Source organism: Rhinichthys klamathensis, unplaced genomic scaffold, assembly GCF_029890125.1.
Source record: "Rhinichthys klamathensis goyatoka isolate OS25496 unplaced genomic scaffold, OSU_Roscu_1.1 h1tg000886l_1, whole genome shotgun sequence".
Lineage (NCBI taxonomy): Eukaryota > Metazoa > Chordata > Actinopteri > Cypriniformes > Leuciscidae > Rhinichthys > Rhinichthys klamathensis.
The window spans coordinates 295001-319601 of record NW_026607242.1 but is presented as its reverse complement, the minus strand read 5'-3'; the positions used below and the strand labels follow the sequence as shown (position 1 = coordinate 319601).

Sequence of the window (24601 nt, the reverse complement as noted above, 5' to 3'; positions counted from 1 at the left end):
AGTGCTTGTTTCAGATTCTCATCCACAGACGACTGGTTTTGGGCGCGGGGTTTTACTGCGTGATCAATATAAGCAGCGGCAAAACGGTTCATGCTCATCGTCTCCAAATCATGACCAGAGACGGATAAATATTAAGTCTGCTGTTTAAAACAAATAAAGAACCAATAGAGGAGAATAGTTATGCGCGAACAGCGGCATATTCGTGCAGTGTGCGCATGTCAAAAAATCAATTCCGATTTAAATCTTGTGACATATAACGCGGCGCGCACATTACTTTATGTATCGTTCATGTAAACACCGTGTCCGGATTCATCAATCGGATTGTCCATTTCCAGACACTACTTTTTAGATGAGTTGGGGTAGAAATTGTCCGCTCAGGCTGGCCGTTCTGCGCGTTATCTTCCATTTTCGAAACAGGGTGGCTATTGGCTATTATTCGCTCGATTTGGTCATGAGCTTACGCTACAATACGTTTAGAGTGCCCGCTACTGGATGAGATGGCAAACAATAAAATAAAAAACAAACGGTCTAATCATAGACTGTAAAAAATGCGCTAAACATGGCACTTTAAAAACCGGTTAGTTTATTTATAGTTCGATTACGGATATTTCATGTCATGTTCGAATGCATATTCGAATATCGAATAAAAAGTGACAGCCCTACTGCCTACAGGACCTCACAGAAACCACTCACACAAGGAGAAGACCCCGATCACTGCCTACAGGACCTCACAGAAACCACTCACACAAGGAGAAGACCCCGATCACTGCCTACAGGACCTCACAGAAACCACTCACACAAGGAGAAGACCCCGATCACTGCCTACAGGACCTCACAGAAACCACTCACACAAGGAGAAGACCCCGATCACTGCCTACAGGACCTCACAGAAACCACTCACACAAGGAGAAGACCCCGATCACTGCCTACAGGACCTCACAGAAACCACTCACACAAGGAGAAGACCCCGATCACTGCCTACAGGACCTCACAGAAACCACTCACACAAGGAGAAGACCCCGATCACTGCCTACAGGACCTCACAGAAACCACTCACACAAGGAGAAGACCCCGATCACTGCCTACAGGACCTCACAGAAACCACTCACACAAGGAGAAGACCCCGATCACTGCCTACAGGACCTCACAGAAACCACTCACATACGCAGACTCAAGGAAAACCAGAGAGACTGGAGCGTTCTGGATGTGAGTTTTCAACAGCGCTTTACAAAAGAACGGTTGCGTAAACACTAGTTTCTGGAGAAGTAGAGAAAGTGAAGAAATGCAACAGGAAAGAGAGAAGCGTCTGTAATCTTTCACCTTCGTTCCTGCGGATGAACTGAAACGAGGACTCGCATTACTGAAATACTTCCTTATTCACAGAAACCTGCTCAGCAAAAGATCCGCAACCAAAAATAACAAAACAAGCAGCTGCCAATCATAGCCACCACACTGATGAGCATTATGATGACTCTCTCGTCAAGGCTCGAGTCGAAGTTCTTCACACAAACATTTGTTTTAAATGTGTTAAATAGATTTTTTTTTATTCCAGCTGAAAGCACATTAAATGAGCAAACGCATGAGTGTGTGTGTGTGGAGTCATATGGTGTGTTCAGGGAAGCACATGTGTGTGTGGATCCAGGGCATGTCACAACATGTCAGACTGGGTCTGTCAGTTCACCGTGTCACATGACCTCCGATCGCCGTGTCACATGACCTCCGGCCCAGTCAGAGCCCAGGGACCTTTGTCTGCAAACAATGACTGACAAGAGAAATGCCAGCAATGCTATCGTTTACAAAAACTCCTGAATATCTTCATGACACACTGAAATGACCTCTTCTATATCTTAAAGAATCACAAAAATACAATAAATCTCATTAGTTGATGCATTAATGATCAATACATCTGTTACCGCACATATTTATCGTTGTTGACGTTGATATGAGTGCAACTGTTGATTGTGTTCATGTCAGCTCAGGTCCATTATTAAATAACATGAACAGATTTATCTTTTGATGTTTAATAATGTAGCCTATTAATAAATGTTGAAATGAACATTAATGCTTCTTTTTCATTGTTAGTTCATGTTAATGTAGTTAACTAATGTAAACCTGATTGAAAAGTGTTGCAAAGTCCAACAATCTGAGACGAGTGAAAATGACTCAATTTCTACCAATATTATCAACAACTGAAGATTTGAAGTCAAACCAAAAAATGTAACATTCAGAATATTTTTTTTAAAGTTTCCCAAATAATGTCATTCATCAAAGGAAACCAAAAATAAACGTTCACATGGTCAGTGCATTAGTGAACTATAAACCGAGGACTATATTAAATGTTAATAAATACATGATGAAATATGTAATATTTATCATAAAATATTTTGGGAACACTTCACAATAAGGTAGTATTAATGCTGGTTAATACATTAAATAACACAAACTAATGATGAACAATACATTTGTTATTGCTCATCTTTGTTGACATTAGATAATATTCATATATATCTCAGGTCCATTCAATAATATTAACAACTATTGATTTTAATTATGTATAAGTAAATACTGACATTAAGTAAGATTAATAAATGCTTTAGAAGTATTTTTTTCATTGTCAGTTCATGTTATCGAATGCTAACAAACGGAACCTTGTTGTGAAGTGCGACCAATATTTTATTTTTTATTTTATGGTACAATATTTCCATAAATCTGTTGCTTCGGCACTCCACCGCCTCCACAAACACCTGACGACCCAGAGAAGAACAGCTGGAAGTTATTCCGCGGGAGTGTGTGTGTGTGTGTGTGTGTGTGTGTGTGTGTGTGTGTGTGAGAGAGCAGATTGTCCATCTGAACGCCAGAGAGGAGCCGCACCCTCTGAAACAGAAACACACTGAACTCGCTCCACTTTCGTGCTTCACCACCGAGGAAAGACTTCAGCTTCTCTCCGATTCACAAATTAATTCTATAATCATTTCCAAGCCTGCAGCTGTGGACCTGTTCAATAAGCATCGAGCAGAACAAAACTCCCAGGCTTCACAGCGGGAAGGTTAAAGCACTCATAGGAAGCGAGAGGAAGGCAGTGTGTGTGTGTGTGTGTGTGTGTGTGTGTGTTTGGACAGGCCTTCGTCTGAGAGCGCGTTACTGCAGTGGACAAGCCCGGACGGATCGGCAGCAGGAATGAGAACAATGACTGGAATCCCAGGGTTTTCCCAGATCTGAGCCTGCGGGCACGAGCGAAGTCTCGCGAGACTCAGAGTCTCAGACACACACACACACACAGACACAGACACAGACACAGACACAGACACAGACAGACACACACACACACACACACACACACAGACACACACACACACGCGCGCACTCACCTCAGCGATTAATTATTCAAACACGGTTTGCCTTCATGTCTGGGTGAAACCAAAACTGAAGTACAACAATTATAAACAGGTTTAGATTACAGATGCAAGAGGAAATGTGTCGTGTGACAGAGATGCAACTTCTGTCATAAGACTAAAAACTGTTTAATTTAGCAACCAGGCAATATTCATGTCGAGAAGCAAAAATGTATTGGCCCTGATTTATGCTTCAGATCTTTAAAATTGGTAACACGTCATTGTACAGTGTCCTTGTTACACATGCGTACTGTAGTAAAAACAGTAAATTATCCAAAATTGCATGCAAATAAGCCTAAACCAAACCCTAACTGTATAGCACATGTAGTTCAGTTAATATCACTCAGTACTTAAAGGAATAGTTCACTTCAAAATGAAAACCATCATTTACTCAAGCCTGTACGAGTTAGTTTCTTCTGCTGAACACAAAAGAAGATATTCTGAAGAATGTTTGAGACCAAACCGTTGTTGGACCCCATTGACTTACATGGAAAAAAATGATACTTCATTTTGAAGTGAACTATTCCTTTAAATATATAATTACACTGTAACAAGGACACATTAAAATAAAGGGTTACACTTTATTTTAAGGTGTCAGTGTTACAGTGTAATTATATATTTAAGTACCGAGTAATATTAATCAACTACATGTATTTACAATAGGGTTAGGGTAGGAATTAGGGTTTGGTTGACGGTTATTTGCATGTAATTATGCAGAATTTACAGTTATTACTTTAGTAAGTACACGTAACAAGGACACTGTAAAATAAAGTGTTGCCAAAATAAAAACGGTTAGAGTATCTCAATGTGGAATAGAGGAGGACAGGAGTCGGTCTGACCAATGCAACGCACTGGAGATGCTGAACTAAACCCTGCAAATCAGCGCTGGTGACGACAGCGCTGCGGGAAAGAGACAAGCACACAGAAACAACACCCACACACACTCTCAAGCTGTGCTGCAACGCTTCCTGCAACACACACACACACACACACACACTCAACAACACGACAACGAGAGCTCCACAGATCCACAGGAACTGGAAATATGTGCCTGTTTGTGCTCGTTTTACAGGCTTGGTCACTGTCATTCAGTAGCAGCACACACACACACACACACACACGCGCACGCTCACTCAACAACACTGCAGCCCTTTAAACAGAGAAGCACATCTCAGATCACATGACTCTGCCACCAGAAGACCCGTGACGGCGCAAACGGACCACACACCAGCTGACGAGTTGCTCAAAGCCTTCGCCATCACAGGCGTAGAGCTCGTGTGAGGCCGTGGGGAAGTGAAACTCGCACCGCTGAGATGACGAAGAGAACTTCCTCTGCTTTAAACATGTCAACATCACATCAGAGTTTAAAGCAAACTCAAGACTATCAGTGCTCACACACACACAAACATCATGATGTGTAATTCACTCGCCCTCATGTCACTTGCTCTTGTTTTTGACAGATGGAAGTCAATGGGGTCCAAAAATGTTTGGATCCGAAAACGTTTTTTAGAAGGAGATGAGGGCGAGCGAATGATGCGGAGGATGAACTCTCTCTCGTGGAGTGTGTCATGGAAGCTGGCCTAAACTGGCCGATGAAATGTCTAGGTGACACTTTACAATAAGGTTCATTAGTTAGCATGAACTAAGAATGAACGTCAGCATTGATTTCAATATGAACTAATACGTTATTAAAATCAAAGGTTGTAATTGTTAACATTATGAATGCACTGTGAACTAAGATGAACAGCTGTATTTCTTATTAGCTAACATTAACAAAGATTAATACGCTAATAGTGCTCAATACATGAACTATTGAACCTTACTGTAAAGTGTTACCAATGTTTCTAAAATTTCAAATCCAGCAAGGCAACTGGTGACTCCACTACCTTCAGTTCCCGGGGTTTAAGTGAGAGATGCAGTAAACCGTACATTAGCCCGTGAGGGACTCAGGAATGAAGCGCAGCGATTCTTCACACATGTATAATTATGTGCAGGCCAACGCCTGATGCTACACATGCTATTTCTAAACCTTGACCAAACATTCCCGACATGTGTTTTACAAGAGGAGTGTGTCTTTGAGGCCCGCGGGCGGAGGAACGAGATCCTCGAGTCACATGACCCTCGAGTCACATGACCCCGCACTGTGACTCCATCTGAAACCTTCATTCCCAGATCCATCCGAACACCGTACGCCTTTACAGGATCATCAAAGTGCATTAAAGAGATCGGACCTGTCAATCAATTTATGCATAATTAGCAGTTGCTCAAGGTTAAGAGGTTTGCATTCATTAATTCCCGCCACGAACCGACTGCGAGTTCTCGAACAAAAGGAGGGCAAACAAAACACTGTGCATGATGATGTTTTTTAAAAATGCATGTATTAAAAGTCTCTTTAAAACAATCAGACAGCTGTTAAAATGCTAGTCTGAAATTAAACGTACAATCAGATTAGAATTTCAATGGTACATCACATTTGTTAAAAACAAAACAGATCTGATTCAAAACTGGTCTAGAGACAGTGGTTTGTGGCTTCGAGTCTGAGGGCTTCGGTACCTGTGTTTGTGTTTGAGGAGAAAAAGCCAAGAAGATTTTTACTCAAAGGCCGAAACAAAACAGCGTTCGTCGACGGACGCGTCGTCCAGCCGCAGAAACCATAGCAAGCGTAAGTGTGTGTAAGTACTGGGTGGATTTCCTCGAACCGAGACTCCTCGCAGGTTGGCACTAAACTCAGCTTTTTGGAAGGCACTCGACGCGACGATGACGTAAAGATCCTCACGTCAAAACAGTAAATAAAGTCCTCGTGCAGCGCTCAAGGAGGAGGGAAGTGGTTTCAATACTTTATAAGATTCACAACAAGGGTTTCCAAACAAGAGTCGCTGCAAACTTCTGCCGTGCGTCTCAGAGTTCCACGTTTTTGGGGTTTAAGTTCCAGTTGAGAGTGCAAGACACTTGTGTTGACATCAATGACATCTTCGCAGAATTCCTGAAGAGTGATCCACTATTCCAAGGCTCTCCTCTTCCTCATCTTCATCCTCGTGAGGAGACGCAGCTCAACAGTACAGAAATCCTGCAACACCTCCAACATAAAATGAAATAAAAACAATTACTCGCACTCGTCTGTGTTGCGAAAGACAATCCCACACAGACAGGCACATGAAACACACACCCCTCAAGTGCCCAATGTGTTGGTTTGTCTATATTCATATTCATATACATATAATCCCAGAACATTCAAGTATTCTGTCATGTAAACACTGGTTTTAATATTCTTTTGTCGCGTGTGCAAGACATGGTAGGACACTTATAGGAACACTGATGACCGCTGGAGGGACAGTTCACACAAAACCGGCCGCGTTTATTAAACACCATACGTCTGACTTCATAAACGGGAGAACGGCGGTCCGAGATCAGTCAGAGTGTGAGCGAATCATGACAAAATCTTCCTTTTTGCCTGAATTGTCTCCTTAACTATATGGAAGTCCATTTCCACCACATAAGAAGAAGAAAAAAATCATACTTTGGTAAATCATGATTATGACATATACCAAGTCAAAATTAGGAGATAAAAAGTCGCATTTGAGATCGAAAGCAAAAATTATAAGATAAAATGTTGAAATTGACATACTTAATCGAAATTATGACGTACCAAGTCTTTATTTTGACTTCTCATACATGAGTCATGTAATTGAAAGTCAAAATTGACATAATAAGCCATAATTATGAGACACTAAGTAATAATGTTGACACAAATCGCCGCACTTGGCATATTAAGACTAAAAATAGAAATTATGAGATTCAATTCTGACATTGTGTCTTTTTATGTCAATGAATTCCTACTTTTAATGCCACAATTTTGAGTTTTACGACTTTAAAAGTCCGAGTTTCGACTGTTATCTCACACGTATGACAGTGTTGTGTGTGGCTTCCACACTGAATGTTAGTGACGTTTGTCCTCGAGCTTCGAACTTCGCGCGCTCGCTGGTTCGTCGGTTGGTTCTGGCCGTTATTGACGCGAGGCTCACTCACTCACCATGGCAACAGACGAGAACAAGCACCGAGTAATGGCGCCCGTGTTTAGAGGATCACACAGGAGCAGCACTGATCGCCTCCGCCGGGCGTCGACGCGTAGTTCATCTGCCGCACGATCTCCGCGAACAGCTCGTCCACAGAACCCTTGTTTTTAGCCGAGGTCTCCATGAACGGGCAGTTCCACTCGTCCGCCAGGGCTTTGCCTTCCCCGGAGGAGACCTCCCGCTCGCCCTCCAGGTCCACCTTATTCCCCACCAGGATCATCGGAACCCGCTCGTAGCGCTTGACCCGGATGATCTGGTCCCGCATGGGCTTGATGTCCTGGAAGCTCTGCTGGTTCACCAGACTGTAAACGAGGATGAAGCCCTGGCCGTTCTTGATGTACAGGTCTCGCATTGAGGCGAACTGCTCGGTACCGGCGGTGTCCAGGATCTCCAGAACCGACGGCGACGAGTCCACCTCGATTTCCTTGCGGTAAAAGTCCTCTATCGTCGGGTCGTACTTCTCGATGAAGGATCCGGTGACGAACTGCACGGTTAGCGCGGATTTTCCCACGCCACCGGAGCCCAACACGACCACTTTGTATTCTCTCATGGCTCCTTCAGCACGGGCACGGGCACGGTCTCTCGGTCGCGCGTGCGTGCGCGCTCTCTCTCTCTGGTCTGAAACGCGCCGCGTGCACCCGCTTTGGGCTCAATCCGCATGAATCAGGTCCAAACTCCGGGTTCGGGCTCGCGGCCGCGTGTGCTCCTGCTCGAAGCGTGTTCCGCGGTGAGAATGAGCTCGATTCCGCATCAGAAGCGCATCGTGCTGGAGCTTGTTCCGTGTCTCCGCGAGAGATCAATGCGCCTCTCCCTCTCTCTCTCTCTCTCCTTCTCTCTCTCCACAGCTCACCTCTCACATACACACACACACACGCGCCGCGCGCACTCTTCCTGCCCTCCGTGCGCAGCGCGTCACGAGCTGACGTCACCAGCAGAGCGTTTCTTAAAGGCACAGTCACATAAACAATGACTGTTGTTGATGTCTAGTCACGGTACTTATTTACACAGTATGGAATTTCCATTTCTGACACATAAGGAAAAAAAATCATGCTTTACGTAATTTGAAATGATGACATAGTAAATTATATGAGATGAATGTAAAAAATCAAGTCCATTATGTCCATATAATCGAAATTATGACTTGAAAAGTCATATAAAGTCCGAATTATGACATACATGCTTAATTATGAGGTTTAAAAGTCGAAACTATTAAATAAAAAGTTATAATATGACATAGATAGAAATAATGACATAATTATAATTATGACATGGCAAGTCGAAATTTGGACATACTCACTAAATCATTTGATATGAAAGTGACAAACACTCCATGTCCATATAATCGAAATTATGACTTGAAGTCATAATTATGACATAAAAAGTCTGAATTGTGACATATATAGTTAATTATGAGGTTATACAGTCAAAATTGTTCAATAAAAAGTTGTTATTATGACATAGAAAGAAATAATGTAATTATGTAATTACTAAATTACAATTATGACATGGCAAGTGAAAATTATGACATACTAAGTCATAATTGTGATGAAATGTCAAAATTCAGACAAAAAGCTATAATTTAGATACAGAAATGAGATGAAAAGTTGAAATTATGACATTAAACGTCAAAATGATGAATTTAAAAGTCAAAATTATGTCATAATTATAATTTACCAAAACATGATTTTTTTCCTCATGTGTCAGAACAATAGTGGTGTTTGGTCTATACAAATGGTGTCAAAGCAGTTTCACATTGATTAACAGGACAATAACAGTGTGAATGTTGCAATCAATTATAGGCCTAATGAACGTCTCTCTCCAGTGACGATGACGGAAGATAAGAAGATGCAAAACTGTGAGAAATAACTCAGTTAAGTTATGGTATGAGATCTGATCGTCATGTGGACTCTATGAAACCATTTTTTCATCATAAATCACAATTCATTTCCATTTTTTTTCTTAAAAATTTAAAGTGAAAGGAATTAATTTACTCAAAGTAAACTGAGGGAACTTTGATTTTAGTGTGAACTGTGCCTTTAAAGGTGTGTGTGTGTGTGTGTGTGTGTGCGCACGCCTTGCTGTTGAACGAGTGTCGCAACCGCACGAGTCACGGCCAGAAACTGTGTGATTTATCATAAACTCGTGTTATATCACTGTTTCGAAAGAGTTCAGCTAGAATACGTTTGGATGTGTTTGAGATATTATAGAGTTATGCTGCACTCGTATAAACATGTTGGCCTGAGATATTTGTGTTCATATCCTGAAGGAAATCTGTCTTTATAATGCGGTTCGTGAGTGTAATTCACCAGGGCTCACTCAGGAATTTCCTGGTAAAGAAAGATCTGTGATTAACGTTCCTTGAAAAAGACTTGCTTTGATCACAACATCCCAGATAACAGGGAACGATCTGGCAAAGTTAGGAACAAACTCTCTTCCAGGAACGTTCATAGAAAGTTATCTGGTCTTTAATAATGTTCTCAAAACGTTAGAGCAAAAACATTATTCATACATCGTTCATGGAGCGTTTCTGAATCATTTCAGTTGGACGTTCCTCTAATGTTTTTAAATGTTACTTTGTTCCAGAACGTTCAGAGAAACATTCAAAAGTAACATTCCATGATGTTTGAAGAATGATAGAATGTAACATTCGCTTAATGTTCACATAACCAAGAGAAACATTTTTAAAATGATAATTTATTTATGTCACAGAATGAAAGTCTCTTTAAATAATGTTCAGTTTAGCTGTTTCTTTAACTCTTGACTGTGAAAAAAACATACATTTTTAAGTCATTTCAACTTAAATTACATTAAACTGATTATAAGGAAATGAGTTGAATCTTGTATAACTTATAAAACAAATTTGACAATTGCCTAACTTATTTTGAAGAGTTAAAGCAATGCAAAAACATATGTTGTCATAACTTATTGATCATGCAGTTTTTTACAGTGAAGCAAAGACAAAAGGAAGGAAGAAAATTGTTTAAACATGAAGTTTCGAGAGTCCGAGGCCAGACACATCAGCTGATGTTCCCTTAGGGTGGCGTTCGGGTGATCTCACACACACACACACACACACACACACCTGATGTGATCAACACTATAAATAGCTCCAGACTGACTCATTTCCTGAGTGTGAGCAAAGGTGAACAGTTTCTCAGGTGTGTTACACACCTTTATCATGCGGGAATGATGCGGCACGACCGGCCCGACGCGTGACCGAACCCGTTCCTTATCCGTCCTCACCGAGAGCAACAGAGGAAGATGAACAAAACAATCAGCAGAACATACAGTCAAAGCAAACATTACTCAGACACCATTGATATGTTTCACTAGTGTGATCAGGACACTGGTAAACGTGATTTCACCAAGTACCACATGTTCCTGGATCAACTTTCCAATCAACCAATCAGATTTGAGGGACAAGTTTACAGTTTATGTCAAGTTTAGGCTTAGAACCAGGGTGAAGTACTTAAACATCAGTGTCATTCACCTTTCATTACCCTCTGATTTTAGGGAAAAGTTATGGGTAGGGTTAGGTTTAGGGGTAGGGATTGGGTAAGGATTACATTTTGGGACAGGAATGTTGATCCAGGACCATGTCTTACTTGGCAAAATCACGGTGACCTCAGGACACTATAGCTCATGTGCAGGGCCGTCCATAAGGGGGAATAAAGGGGAACGTTTTCTGGGGCCCAGCCGCTAGGGGGGGCCCATGCAGTCCAGCAATAATTATGTTAATCCTAAATATAAGCAAAGGTTACCATATTTTATTTTTAACCAAAATAGCACCATTTATTGTTGAAAGTGAGAAAAAAATCCATTTTATTGAATGTTGCTTGAGTAAAATGTAGCCTGTGTCATAATGAAGGCGTGAATAAATAATGCGAATGATGCGTCTATTCGCGTCTTTGCATTGACTTTGTATGTAATCTACTCGCGCAAATAATTAAATACGCGTTCGGTGTGAACACACCATTAGATGTTGGACAGGTCGCGGGAATGGGGTTGTTTCATGACAATTTTCTTATTTTTTTCATTGGTTGTTGCGTTAAATCGTACCCAGATACAATAGTGCTATTTTCTGATTGGCTTTTGTGTAGCTCGACTAACAACACCACAGGGGAGACGCGCTTGATTCCTGCCGGGTGAGAGCCAAAGTGAGAGCGTCGGGGCCAGAGACATTTTGGGCACTTGCGGCAAATTCTATTATAAATCGTTTTTCCGCGTGAGAAATACAATATGTGGCGGGAGTGCATGACAAAATACCGAAATGAGTGACTGTCATGCTCAATGCGTGACACTTGAGAGCCCTGTGTGTGTGTGTGTGTGTGTGTGTGTGTGTGTGTGTGTGTGTGTGTGTGTGTGTGTGTGTAACTATAGACCCCATCACTGAGTAAGTCTCTCTCAGTTAAATGTATGTGTTAATGTTGGAGAGAGAGCACATGCATGATATGAGTAGCCTATTGCAGATTTGGGGAGGGCCCATTCACTGGACCTTTTCAGGGGCCCAGTCATTTCTGTGGGCGGGCCTGCTCATGTGTGTGAGTGAGGAGAGCAACATAAAGTAAACTGACATATTACACCCAATAACTCTTCACACAGACACTACCAGTGACATTTACACACATTTGGGGCCAAAGATTACTCAGACACTTTGAGCTGATCATGTTCTGCTGAAGTGTGTTTTCTGTAATTGCTAATGCTCTTTTACACACACACTGAACAACATGAAGCATTGCTTGGTCACTGGTTGAGCTAAACTGGTATTATCTAATTGTGTAGTTAAATTTACCAGCTGACAGATATTCAACATAATTCATGTGTGAGAGTCTAACAGAAGGACGGACAAAACCAGTCAAATATCCACTGATCTGAGAACTGAGTTCTGCTCATGTTTATAAACTATAGCGAATAAACGCTGATGATGTGAGAAATGTTGAAGTGTCTGAATACATGTTGGTTTGACTGTATTGAAAGGGATCGTTTACACAAGATCATTCTGTCGTCATTCACTCTCCTATATGAGTTTCTCCTGCCGAACACAAAGAAGATATTTTGAGAAATGTGTCAGTGTTTGTCCAGATCTAGATTACATCTCTGTGTTGTGCGCCGCTGAATACAGAATCTCCTACAGGTTTGGAGAGTTTCACATTAGTAAATGATGACAGAGTTCATACAGATACAGTCGTCTGTGTTTGGACAAACAGAAACACACTTTAGCACACGTTTCACTGGGCGTCACATGACCAGAGATCGGATCGGGCGTTTGAAATCAATCTGATGTCCAGACTGTGTTAATGATCCTCCTAAACTCGACTGGCCTGCAGTCAGAACATCCACATCACTGCATCAACACTGAACCTGCAAGCCTGAGAGACTCACAGGATCACACAGAACCGGTCTGGTCTGGTCTGGTCTGGTGTGGTGTGGTGTGGTGTGGTCTGGTCTGGTTTGGTCAGGTGTGGTGTGGTGTGGTGTGGTGTGGTCTGGTCTGGTCTGGTCAGGTGTGGTGTGGTGTGGTGGGGTCTGGTCTGGTCAGGTGTGGTGTGGTGTGGTCTGGTCTGGTCAGGTGTGGTGTGGTGTGGTGTGGTCTGGTCTGGTTTGGTCAGGTGTGGTGTGGTCTGGTCTGGTTTGGTCAGGTGTGGTGTGGTCTGGTCAGGTGTGGTGTGGTGTGGTGTGGTGTGGTCTGGTCTGGTTTGGTCAGGTGTGGTGTGGTGTGGTCTGGTCAGGTGTGGTGTGGTGTGGTGTGGTGGGGTCTGGTCTGGTTTGGTCAGGTGTGGTGTGGTCTGGTCAGGTGTGGTGTGGTCTGGTCAGGTGTGGTCTGGTCTGGTCAGGTGTGGTGTGGTCTGGTCTGGTCAGGTCTGGTGTGGTCTGGTCTGGTCAGGTGTGGTGTGGTCTGGTGTGGTGGGGTCTGGTCTGGTCAGGTCTGGTGTGGTCTGGTCTGGTCTGGTCTGGTCAAGTCAAGTCAAGTCACCTTTATTTATATAGCGCTTTTTACAATACAGATTGTATCAAAGCGCTTCACAGTGATAACATAAAAACAATATAACAAAAACAATATAACAATATAACAAAGTTTGTTTCTAAAAGAAATTGCGTCAACGTCCACCTTAAGTAAGGCAGATCAATAATATTATTGAATATTAAATGTTAAATGTCCCCAACTAAGCAAGCCAAAAGCCAAGGCAACAGTGGCAAGGAACCAAAACTAGATTATCTAGATTACATCTCTGTGTTGTGCGCCGCTGAATACAGAATCTCCTACAGGTTTGGAGAGTTTCACATTAGTAAATGATGACAGAGTTCATACAGATACAGTCGTCTGTGTTTGGACAAACAGAAACACACTTTAGCACACGTTTCACTGGGCGTCACATGACCAGAGATCGGATCGGGCGTTTGAAATCAATCTGATGTCCAGACTGTGTTAATGATCCTCCTAAACTCGACTGGCCTGCGGTCAGAACATCCACATCACTGCATCAACACTGAACCTGCAAGCCTGAGAGACTCACAGGATCACACAGAACCGGTCTGGTCTGGTCTGGTCTGGTGTGGTGTGGTGTGGTGTGGTCTGGTCTGGTTTGGTCAGGTGTGGTGTGGTCTGGTCAGGTGTGGTGTGGTGTGGTGTGGTGGGGTCTGGTCTGGTCAGGTGTGGTGTGGTGTGGTCTGGTCTGGTCAGGTGTGGTGTGGTGTGGTGTGGTCTGGTCTGGTTTGGTCAGGTGTGGTGTGGTCTGGTCTGGTTTGGTCAGGTGTGGTGTGGTCTGGTCAGGTGTGGTGTGGTGTGGTGTGGTGTGGTCTGGTCTGGTTTGGTCAGGTGTGGTGTGGTCTGGTCAGGTGTGGTGTGGTGTGGTGTGGTGGGGTCTGGTCTGGTTTGGTCAGGTGTGGTGTGGTCTGGTCAGGTGTGGTGTGGTCTGGTCTGGTCAGGTCTGGTGTGGTCTGGTCTGGTCAGGTGTGGTGTGGTCTGGTGTGGTGGGGTCTGGTCTGGTCAGGTCTGGTGTGGTCTGGTCTGGTCTGGTCTGGTCAAGTCAAGTCAAGTCACCTTTATTTATATAGCGCTTTTTACAATACAGATTGTATCAAAGCGCTTCACAGTGATAACATAAAAACAATATAACAAAAACAATATAACAATATAACAAAGTTTGTTTCTAAAAGAAATTGCGTCAACGTCCACCTTAAGTAAGGCAGATCAATAATATTATTGAATATTAAATGTTAAATGTCCCCAACTAAGCAAGCCAAAAGCCAAGGCAACAGTGGCAAGGAACCAAAACTCCATCAGGTGACAGAATGGAGAAAAAAACCTTGGGAGAAACCAGACTCAGTCGGGGGGCCAGTTCTCCTCTGGCCAACGAAGGAACAGTGCATGATTCGGGCAGCATTACAAGTCAGATTGGATCGGAACATTTAGAGTATTTTTTGGAAGTCCAAGTATGCACGCCGGTCTTAAGACGAGTTGTTGAGGATCAGTGCCGTCCACCATAGAGAGTCCATATCGCCCGTGTTAAGTCGTCACTTCATAGGCTTTGTGATTGGAGCATCTGAAGTCTCCGTGAGAGGCTGGATACAAACTGGAGCTGACGAACGCCATTTTCTCGGGACTCGCGTCCCGAGATAACAGCAGAAAAGCAAAGGGAAAATAATTAGCGTAGCTGCTGTTCATAATGATGATTTCCATAACACAGGCGTAAAAGACAAAACATGAATACAGTGACTCTTGCGTCCCAAAATCACCCCCCTCCGTCCCCCACTCAACTCAGCCCAGCTTACTGACCTCTACGTCCCTCCTGCTGCTGAGACCTAACCACAATCTCACAATCTCTCCGCAACCCAACCATACGCGCCAACCCGTTGACTAAGGCTGTCGAGCCCCACTGGTGCGTGAATAGGCAGTTTCAGTGGACAACGGTTCCGTATGGCATACTACCTACCGCAACACAATATCTGCCCAACCACCCGTCATTCACGCAATATACACAGGAACGTAATGACTGCAAATACTATGCAACCTATACAGATAACCTACAGTCTCTTCAAGTTTTATAGTATTAAATGCATTTGATCTGATTCAGCAGTATAATAAAAGGTAAGCATTATGTAAATGCTTGGCTAAAAAGATGCGTCTTTAATCTAGTTTTAAACTGGGACAGCGAGTCAGAGCCTCGAACAATATCAGGAAGGCTATTCCAGAGTTTAGGAGCTAAATGTGAGAACGCCCTCCCTCCTTTAGTGGACTTAGATATCCTAGGAATGACTAGAAGCCTCGAATTTAGTGATCTTAAAGAACGCGATGGATTGTAGGGCGATAGAAGGTCCATTAAATACACAGGAGCTAAACCATTTAGGGCTTTATAGGTCAGTAATAGTACTTTGTAATTGATACGGAACTTAATAGGTAACCAGTGTAGAGATGATAAAATTGGTGTTATATGATCATATTTTCTTGACCTAGTAAGAACTCTAGCGGCTGCATTTTGCACTAACTGTAGCTTGTTTATTGAGGATGCAGGACAACCGGCTAATAAAGCATTACAGTAATCTAGTCTCGAGGTCATGAATGCATGAACTAACTTTTCTGCATCGGAAACAGATAGCATGTTACGTAATTTAGCAATGTTTCTAAGATGGAAAAAGGCCGTTCTTGTAACATATGAAATATGATTTTCGAAAGACAAGTTGTGGTCTAGTATAACTCCCAGGTCTTTTACCGTAGAGGATAAAGTAACAGGACATCCTTCTATATTAAAGTTGTATTGTAAGTGGTTTTGTGGATAGTTTTTTGGACCAACAAGTAATACCTCCGTTTTATCTGGATTTAGTAGCAGGAAATTATGCGTCATCCAGCATTTTATATCTTTAAGACACTCTGTCAATTTTGATGAGTTAGTGTTTTCATCTGGCCGTGATGAAATATATAATTGAGTGTCATCGGCATAACAGTGGAAATTAATTCCATGTTTTCTTATAATATTACCAAGTGGCAGCATATATATTGAGAATAGCAGAGGGCCTAACACTGATCCTTGCGGCACTCCATAGTCTACTGACGTTATCTTCGATTTTTCCCCATTTAAACAAACAAAATGGTAACGGTCTGATAAATACGATCTGAACCAGCTTAATGCCTGTCCCTGAACACCAGTGTAGTTTTGTAGTCGATCCAAGAGTATTTTATGATCGATAGTGTCAAACGCAGCACTAAGATCGAGTAGAACTAGTATTGAGATACAGCCTTGGTCAGAAGCTAAAAGTAAATCATTTGTAATTTTAACTAGCGCAGTTTCTGTGCTATGATGCGGTCTGAATCCTGACTGAAATTTTTCATATATCTCATTTTCTTGCATGAAAGAGCACAATTGAGCGGACACAGTCTTTTCTAGTATTTTAGACATAAATGGAAGATTTGAAATCGGTCTGTAATTTGCTAAGTTATTTGGATCTAATTGCGGTTTCTTAATGAGAGGTTTTATTACTGCCAGCTTGAATATTTTTGGAACATGACCTAAAGATAAAGACGAGTTAATAATATTAAGAAGAGGCTCTTCCACTACAGGTAACACTTCTTTCAGAAATTTAGTTGGTATTGGATCTAATAAACATGTTGTTGGTTTAGATGCAATGATAAGTTTATTTAGCTCTTCCTGTCCTATAGTTGTAAAGCGGTGTAGTTGTTCTTGAGGGGCGATAGTTGAGGCTGAATCATAAGACACCATAGAGGATTGTACATTTAGGACCGTCACAATGTGCCTTTTTGGTCTGGTCTGGTCTGGTCAGGTGTGGTGTGGTGTGGTGTGGTGGGGTCTGGTCTGGTTTGGTCAGGTGTGGTGTGGTCTGGTCAGGTGTGGTGTGGTCTGGTCAGGTGTGGTCTGGTCTGGTCAGGTGTGGTCTGGTCTGGTCAGGTGTGGTGTGGTCTGGTCTGGTCAGGTCTGGTGTGGTCTGGTCAGGTGTGGTGTGGTCTGGTGTGGTGGGGTCTGGTCTGGTCAGGTGTGGTGTGGTCTGGTCAGGTGTGGTCTGGTCTGGTCAGGTGTGGTGTGGTGTGGTGTGGTCTGGTCTGGTCAGGTGTGGTGTGGTCTGGTCAGGTGTGGTCTGGTCAGGTCTGGTCTGGTCAGGTCTGGTGTGGTCTGGTGTGGTGTGGTCTGGTCTGGTCTGGTCAGGTGTGGTGTGGTCTAGTGTGGTTTAGTCTGGTTTGGTCTGGTCAGGTCTGGTGTGGTCTGGTCTGGTCAGGTGTGGTGTGGTCAGGTCTGGTGTGGTCTGGTGTGGTGTGGTGTGGTCTGGTCTGGTCTGGTCAGGTGTGGTGTGGTCTGGTCTGGTCTGGTCTGGTGTGGTGTGGTGTGGTCTGGTGTGGTGTGGTGTGGTGTGGTGTGGTGTGGTGTGGTAGGGTAGGGTCTGGTCTGGTCTGGTCTGGTCAGGTGTGGTGTGGTCTGGTCAGGTTTGGTTTAGTCTGGTCAGGTGTGGTGTGGTCTGGTCAGGTCTGGTGTGGTCTGGTCAGGTGTGGTCTGGTCTGGTCTGGTCTGGTCTGGTCAGGTCTGGTCTGGTCAGGTCAGGTCTGGTGTGGTGTGGTCTGGTCTGGTGTGGTCTGGTCTGGTCAGGTGTGGTGTGGTCTGGTCAGGTGTGGTTTAGTCTGGTCTGGTCTGGTCAGGTATGGTCTGGTCAGGTCTGGTGTGGTTTGGTCTAGTGTGGTTTAGTCTGGTTTGGTCTGGTCTGGTCAGGTCTGGTGTGGTCTGGTCTGGTCAGGTGTGGTTTAGTCTGGTCAGGTCTGGTCTGGTCTGGTGTGGTGTGGTCTAGTGTGGTTTAGTCTGGTTTGGTCTGGTCTGGTCAGGTCTGGTGTGGTCTGGTCTCATCAGGTGTGGTTTAGTCTGGTCTGGTGTGGTTAGGTCTTGTGTGGTGTGGTCTAGTGTGGTTTAGTCTGGTTTGGTCTGGTCTGGTCAGGTCTGGTGTGGTCTGGTCTGGTCAGGTGTGGTGTGGTCTGGTCAGGTGTGGTGTGGTCTGGTCAGGTGTGGTCTGGTCTGGTCAGGTCTGGTCAGGTCTGGTGTGGTGTGGTCTAGTGTGGTTTAGTCTGGTTTGGTCTGGTCTGGTCAGGTCTGGTGTGGTCTGGTCTGGTCAGGTGTGGTGTGGTGTGGTCTGGTGTGGTCTGGTCTGGTCAGGTGTGGTGTGGTCTGGTCAGGTGTGGTTTAGTCTGGTCTGGTCTGGTCTGGTCAGGTCTGGTCTGGTCAGGTCTGGTGTGGTCTAGTGTGGTTTAGTCTGGTTTGGTCTGGTCTGGTCAGGTCTGGTGTGGTGTGGTCAGGTCTGGTGTGGTCTGGTGTGGTCTGGTGTGGTGTGGTGTGGTGTGGTGTGGTGTGGTGTGGTGTGGTCTGGTCTGGTCAGGTGTGGTGTGGTGTGGTGTGGTGTTGTAGGGTCTGGTCTGGTCTGGTCTGGTCAGGTCAGGTGTGGTGTGGTCTGGTCAGGTTTGGTTTAGTCTGGTCAGGTGTGGTGTGGTCTGGTCAGGTGTGGTGTGGTCTGGTCAGGTGTGGTCTGGTCTGGTCTGGTCAGGTCTGGTCTGGTCTGGTCTGGTCAGGTCTGGTGTGGTGTGGTCTGGTGTGGTGTGGTCTGGTCTGGTCAGGTGTGGTGTGGTCTGGTCAGGTGTGGTTTAGTCAGGTCTGGTCTGGTCAGGTCTGGTGTGGTGTGGTGTGGTCAGGTCTGGTGTGGTGTGGTCTGGTCTGGTGTGGTCTGGTCTGGTCAGGTGTGGTGTGGTCTGGTCAGGTGTGGTTTAGTCTGGTCTGGTGTGGTCTGGTCAGGTCTGGTCTGGTCTGGTGTGGTCAGGTCTGGTGTGGTCTGGTGTGGTGTGGTCTGGTCTGGTCTGGTCTGGTCTGGTCAGGTGTGGTGTGGTCTGGTCTGGTGTGGTGTGGTGTGGTTTGGTCAGGTCTGGTCTGGTCTGGTCAGGTCAGGTGGGGTTTAGTCTGGTCAGATCAGGTCTGGTGTGGTGTGGTTTAATCTGGTCTGGTCTGGTCTGGTGTGGTCAGATCTGGTGTGGTCTGGTGTGGTGTGGTCAGGTCTGGTGTGGTCTGGTGTGGTGTGGTGTGGTCTAGTCTGGTCTGGTCTGGTCCGGTGTGGTGTGGTCTGGTCTGGTCTGGTCTGGTGTGGTGTGGTGTGGTCAGGTCTGGTGTGGTCTGGTGTGGTCTGGTCTGGTGTGGTCTGGTGTGGTCTGGTCTGGTCTGGTCTGGTCTGGTCAGGTCAGGTGTGGTCTGGTCAGGTGTGGTGTGGTCTGGTCAGGTGTGGTCTGGTCAGGTCAGGTGTGGTGTGGTGTGGTGTGGTGTGGTCTGGTGTGGTCTGGTCTGGTGTGGTTTAGTCTGGTCTGGTCAGGTCTGGTCAGGTGTGGTTTAGTCTGGTCTGGTGTGGTCTGGTCTGGTCTGGTCTGGTGTGGTGTGGTGTGGTCTGGTCTGGTCTGGTGTGGTCTGGTCTGGTCTGGTGTGGTGTGGTCTGGTCTGGTGTGGTCTGGTCTGGTCAGGTCAGGTGTGATTTAGTCTGGTCTGGTCTGATGTGGTCTGGTCTGGTCTGGTCAGGTCAGGTGTGGTTTAGTCTGGTCAGATCAGGTCTGGTGTGGTGTGGTTTAATCTGGTCTGGTCTGGTCTGGTGTGGTCAGGTCTGGTGTGGTCTGGTGTGGTGTGGTCAGGTCTGGTGTGGTCTGGTGTGGTGTGGTCTGGTCTGGTCAGGTGTGGTGTGATCTGGTCTGGTCTGGTCTGGTGTGGTGTGGTGTGGTCAGGTCTGGTGTGGTCTGGTGTGGTGTGGTCTGGTCAGGTGTGGTCTGGTCAGGTGTGGTCTGGTCAGGTGTGGTCTGGTCTGGTGTGGTCTGGTCTGGTCAGGTCTGGTCTGGTCTGGTCTGGTTTGGTCAGGTCTGGTGTGGTGTGGTCTGGTCTGGTCAGGTGTGGTCTGGTCAGGTGTGGTTTAGTCTGGTCAGGTCTGGTGTGGTGTGGTCTAGTGTGGTTTAGTCTGGTTTGGTCAGGTCTGGTGTGGTCTGGTCTGGTCAGGTGTGGTTTAGTCTGGTCTGGTCAGGTCTGGTCTGGTCTGGTGTGGTGTGTTCTAGTGTGGTTTAGTCTGGTTTGGTCTGGTCTGGTCAGGTCTGGTGTGGTCTGGTCTGGTCAGGTGTGGTTTAGTCTGGTTTGGTCTGGTCTGGTCAGGTCTTGTGTGGTGTGGTCTAGTGTGGTTTAGCCTGGTTTGGTCTGGTCTGGTCAGGTCTGGTGTGGTCTGGTCTGGTCAGGTGTGGTTTAGTCTGGTCTGGTCTGGTCTGGTCTGGTCAGGTCTGGTCTGGTCTGGTGTGGTGTGGTCTAGTGTGGTTTAGTCTGGTTTGGTCTGGTCTGGTCAGGTCTGGTGTGGTCTGGTCTGGTCAGGTGTGGTTTAGTCTGGTCTGGTCTGGTCAGGTCTGGTGTGGTCAGGTCTTGTGTGGTGTGGTCTAGTGTGGTTTAGTCTGGTTTGGTCTGGTCTGGTCAGGTCTGGTGTGGTCTGGTCAGGTGTGGTGTGGTCTGGTCAGGTGTGGTTTAGTCTGGTCAGGTGTGGTCTGGTCTGGTCAGGTCTGGTCTGGTCAGGTCTGGTGTGGTGTGGTCTGGTCAGGTGTGTTATGGTCTGGTCAGGTGTGGTTTAGTCTGGTCTGGTCTGGTCAGGTCTGGTCTGGTCAGGTCTGGTGTGGTGTGGTGTGGTGTGGTGTGGTCAGGTCTGGTGTGGTCTGGTGTGGTGTGGTCTGGTCTGGTCAAGTGTGGTGTGGTCTGGTTAGGTGTGGTTTAGTCTGGTCTGGTCTGGTCTGGTCAGGTCTGGTCTGGTCTGGTGTGGTGTGGTCAGGTCTGGTGTGGTCTGGTGTGGTTTAGTCTGGTCTGGTCTGGTGTGGTGTGGTGTGGTGTGGTCTGGTCTGGTCTGGTGTGGTTTGGTGTGGTCTGGTCTGGTCTGGTCTGGTGTGGTGTGGTGTGGTGTGGTCTGGTCTGGTCTGGTCAGGTGTGGTGTGGTCTGGTCAGGTTTGGTTTAGTCTGGTCAGGTGATGGTGTGGTCTGGTCAGGTGTGGTGTGGTCTGGTCAGGTGTGGTCTGGTCTGGTCTGGTCAGGTCTGGTCTGGTCAGGTCTGGTGTGGTGTGGTGTGGTGTGGTGTGGTCTGGTCTGGTGTGGTCTGGTCTGGTCAGGTGTGGTGTGGTCTGGTCAGGTGTGGTTTAGTCTGGTCCGGTCTGGTTAGGTCTGGTCTGGTCAGGTCTGGTGTGGTGTGGTCTAGTGTGGTTTAGTCTGGTTTGGTCTGGTCTGGTCAGGTCTGGTGTGGTCTGGTCTGGTCAGGTGTGGTTTAGTCTGGACTGGTCTGGTCTTGTCTGGTCAGGTCTGGTCTGGTCTGGTCTGGTGTGGTCTAGTGTGGTTTAGTCTGGTTTGGTCTGGTCTGGTCAGGTGTGGTGTGGTCTGGTCTGGTCAGGTGTGGTTTAGTCTGGTCTGGTGTGGTCAGGTCTTGTGTGGTGTGGTCTAGTGTGGTTTAGTCTGGTTTGGTCTGGTCTGGTCAGGTCTGGTGTGGTCTGGTCTGGTCAGGTGTGGTGTGGTCTGGTCTGGCGTGGTGTGGTCTGGTCATGTGTGGTCTGGTCTGGTCAGGTTTGGTCTGGTCTGGTCTGGTCTGGTGTGGTGTGGTCTGGTCTGGTCTGGTCAGGTGTGGTGTGGTCTGGTCAGGTGTGGTTTAGCCTGGTCTGGTCTGGTCAGGTCTGGTCTGGTCAGGTCTGGTGTGGTGTGGTCTAGTGTGGTTTAGTCTGGTCTGGTCTGGTCTGGTCAGGTGTGGTTTAGTCTGGTCTGGTCAGGTCTGGTGTGGTCAGGTCTGGTGTGGTGTGGTCTAGTGTGGTTTATTCTGGTTTGGTCTGGTCTGGTCAGGTCTGGTGTGGTGTGGTCTGGTCAGGTGTGGTTTAGTCTGGTGTGGTCTGGTCAGGTCTGGTCTGGTCAGGTCTGGTGTGGTGTGGTCTGGTCAGGTGTGGTTTAGTCTGGTCTGGTGTGGTCTGGTCAGGTGGGGTCTGGTCAGGTGTGGTTTAGTCTGGTCTGGTCAGTTCTGGTGTGGTTTAGTCTGGTCTGGTCAGTTCTGGTAAAAAGATGGCGCCTGTGTGTTCGGCTGGCCGTCGGTCTCTCTTGTACTTATTGTTTTGGATATTTTTATGGATGTCTATCTGGGCCTCTAATTGCTGCACACGTCTGGTCTATGACCGACAGTTACTCTTGAACATTCGCACCTCTTTTATGGACTTTTATAAGGAGGATGTAGCGCACGTTTTTAATCAATCACACAGTAACACCACTACTCATACATTGGAATGTATCCGCCAGTGGCCGCCTATCATTTCACGGAGGAAACGCAGAAGGAAACGCGGGAGGCGGGGTGGACGCATCATCAGATTGAAAGCTACTGAAAGACTCAGGATCGATGCAAATCATATGTCGGACGGCGATTTCGTCGCCCGGCGACCGCGAGCGCTGGCTCATCGGTGGCTCCTATCTATCACTCCCCCGCGATCTTCGCCTGTCCATATGGTTGGCTTACCTCGGGTTGGCAGTTGTCATCGGCAAAACGGTGTGAATCCCGGAAATCTACGTTCTTTGAAGAAAGGCGGAGCTTTCCCCGATGTGATTCATCCGCCCAAAATGGCACTGATCAACGCCAGATCCGTGGTCAACAAAACCTTCCTGCTCAACGACTTCTTCTCCTCTCATTGTTTGGATTTCATGTTTATCACTGAATCCTGGACTACGGTTGGTGACCTAACCCCTTTTTCAGAACTAGTTCCTAATGACTGTTCGTTTTTCAACACCCCCCGTCCGAACAGACGAGGGGGCGGGATTGTGACTATTTTTAAAGACTCATTCTCTGTGCGATGCCGGCCGGTTCCTGTCAGTGCTTTTTCAAGTTTTGAAGCGCAACTACTTCATTTAGACTGGAATGGCCCTATTTTATTAGGGGTGATTTACCGTCCACCAAATTCACTTAAGGACTTCATTCAGCAATTTACAGAATTCATTGGTAATATCACCACAACCTATGACCGCTTTTTATTGGTGGGTGATTTGAATATCCACGTTTGTTGTCAATCTAATACTCTCTCAAAGGACTTTCTAAGCCTTATTGAATCTTTTAACCTAGTCCAGTGGATAAATGATTCCACTCACATGAAGGGTCACACATTGGACCTTGTGCTTTCATATGGGATGGTGATTAGTGAGGTTGTAATATCTGATTTTATGCTTTCGGACCATAAGCCAATTTTATTTTCTACATCTCTTCCTTGCATTGCTCAAACCATCAGTGAAGATGTAAGACTATCTAGATCATACTCTCCTCTTTTTGTCTTAAATTTTAACGAGCACGTTATGAATTCCTCCACACACTTGCTTCTGAATTCTCCACTAGTGGAACTGGATGCTGACCAACATCTCGGTCTGTTATACTCCACTTGGTTAAATGCCTTAAATGAAACTGCTCCGCTTAAGCCCTACAAACCTAAACCGAAATCTGAACCATGGCTCAACGTGGATATTCGGCGAATAAGACAAGCTAGCAGAAAGGCTGAGCGCAAATGGAAGAAGGACAAGCTACATATTTCACTTCAGTTATTTAAAAACAGCCTGTCAACCTACCAAAATGCTGTAAAGGCGGCAAGAGCTGCGCACTTCTCTGACATGATTATGGCTAACCACTCTAGACCAAAGGTTTTATTTTCTGTTATAAACTCGGTTTTAAACCCTCCGGCAAATGTATTGAATGATGTTTCGGATGAGCTATGTGAGCGTTTCTTGAGATTTTTTATTGACAAAATATCTAACTTGAGATGCAATGCCAGCCGCTCTGCAACTAGTCAGTTGATGAATTCTGTTACCTGGGATGCTTTCGAGCCAATCACTCTGAATCTCCTCAAAGAAATTATCACTAAGATAAAACCTTCGTACTGCTCTCTAGACATCATCTCTCCTAAGTTTCTTAAATTGATTATCGATTCAGTAGGACCAGGATTGGTGTCCTTTGTTAATAAATGCCTCCTTACCGGCTCTATCCCTGCTGCCCTCAAGGAGGCCACTGTCACTCCTTTGCTCAAGAAGCCTTCACTGGATCCTACCGTGTTAAATAATTTCCGTCCTATTTCTGTTTTGCCTTTTGTCTCTAAGGTGT

At 45.6% G+C, this 24601-nt stretch overlaps 4 protein-coding genes across 4 annotated transcripts; 3 read left to right on the top strand and 1 right to left on the bottom strand.

Moving 5' to 3' along the window:
- Nucleotides 1-5751: 5751 nt before the first annotated feature.
- Nucleotides 5752-8328, bottom strand: rap2b (RAP2B, member of RAS oncogene family). The gene is made up of 2 exons (XM_056243990.1): nucleotides 7423-8328; nucleotides 5752-6468 (listed from the first exon to the last, which is right to left on the bottom strand). Exon 1 carries the CDS (start codon nucleotides 8013-8015, stop codon nucleotides 7467-7469), a length of 549 nt encoding a protein of 182 aa, XP_056099965.1. The 5' UTR covers nucleotides 8016-8328; the 3' UTR covers nucleotides 5752-6468; nucleotides 7423-7466.
- Nucleotides 8329-9292: 964 nt separating this feature from the next.
- Nucleotides 9293-13844, top strand: LOC130078478 (uncharacterized). The gene is made up of 4 exons (XM_056243989.1): nucleotides 9293-9320; nucleotides 12548-12599; nucleotides 12860-13409; nucleotides 13806-13844. The coding sequence occupies exons 1-4, from the start codon at nucleotides 9293-9295 to the stop codon at nucleotides 13842-13844; spliced, it is 669 nt and encodes a 222-aa protein (XP_056099964.1).
- Nucleotides 13845-13895: 51 nt separating this feature from the next.
- LOC130078477 (uncharacterized) lies at nucleotides 13896-20978 on the top strand (the record flags this gene model as incomplete). The annotated part of the gene is given in 11 exon segments (XM_056243988.1): nucleotides 13896-14477; nucleotides 17200-17867; nucleotides 17918-17977; nucleotides 18008-18797; nucleotides 18833-19382; nucleotides 19418-19667; nucleotides 19698-19942; nucleotides 20038-20192; nucleotides 20239-20342; nucleotides 20383-20547; nucleotides 20588-20978. Coding segments are annotated over 11 exon segments (3960 nt in total), but the record flags the coding sequence as incomplete, so codon positions are not given.
- Nucleotides 20979-20985: 7 nt separating this feature from the next.
- Nucleotides 20986-22429, top strand: LOC130078476 (glutamine-rich protein 2-like; the record flags this gene model as incomplete). The annotated part of the gene is given in 4 exon segments (XM_056243986.1): nucleotides 20986-21147; nucleotides 21248-21733; nucleotides 21784-22188; nucleotides 22229-22429. Coding segments are annotated over 4 exon segments (1254 nt in total), but the record flags the coding sequence as incomplete, so codon positions are not given.
- Between the last annotated feature and the right edge of the window lie 2172 nt (nucleotides 22430-24601).

What these genes read in the sequence shown, in the direction of transcription:
- LOC130078478 (XM_056243989.1), top strand. Translation starts at nt 9,293, where the DNA reads ATGACGGAAGATAAGAAGATGCAAAACT. An exon ending in AGATAAGAAGATGCAAAACT is followed by an intron (nt 9,321 to 12,547) that starts GTGAGAAATAAC and finishes GTGTTTGTCCAG; the next exon opens with ATCTAGATTACATCTCTGTG. An exon ending in GAATACAGAATCTCCTACAG is followed by an intron (nt 12,600 to 12,859) that starts GTTTGGAGAGTT and finishes AGGATCACACAG; the next exon opens with AACCGGTCTGGTCTGGTCTG.
- rap2b (XM_056243990.1), bottom strand. Translation starts at nt 8,015, where the DNA reads ATGAGAGAATACAAAGTGGTCGTGTTGGGCTCCGGTGGCGTGGGAAAA.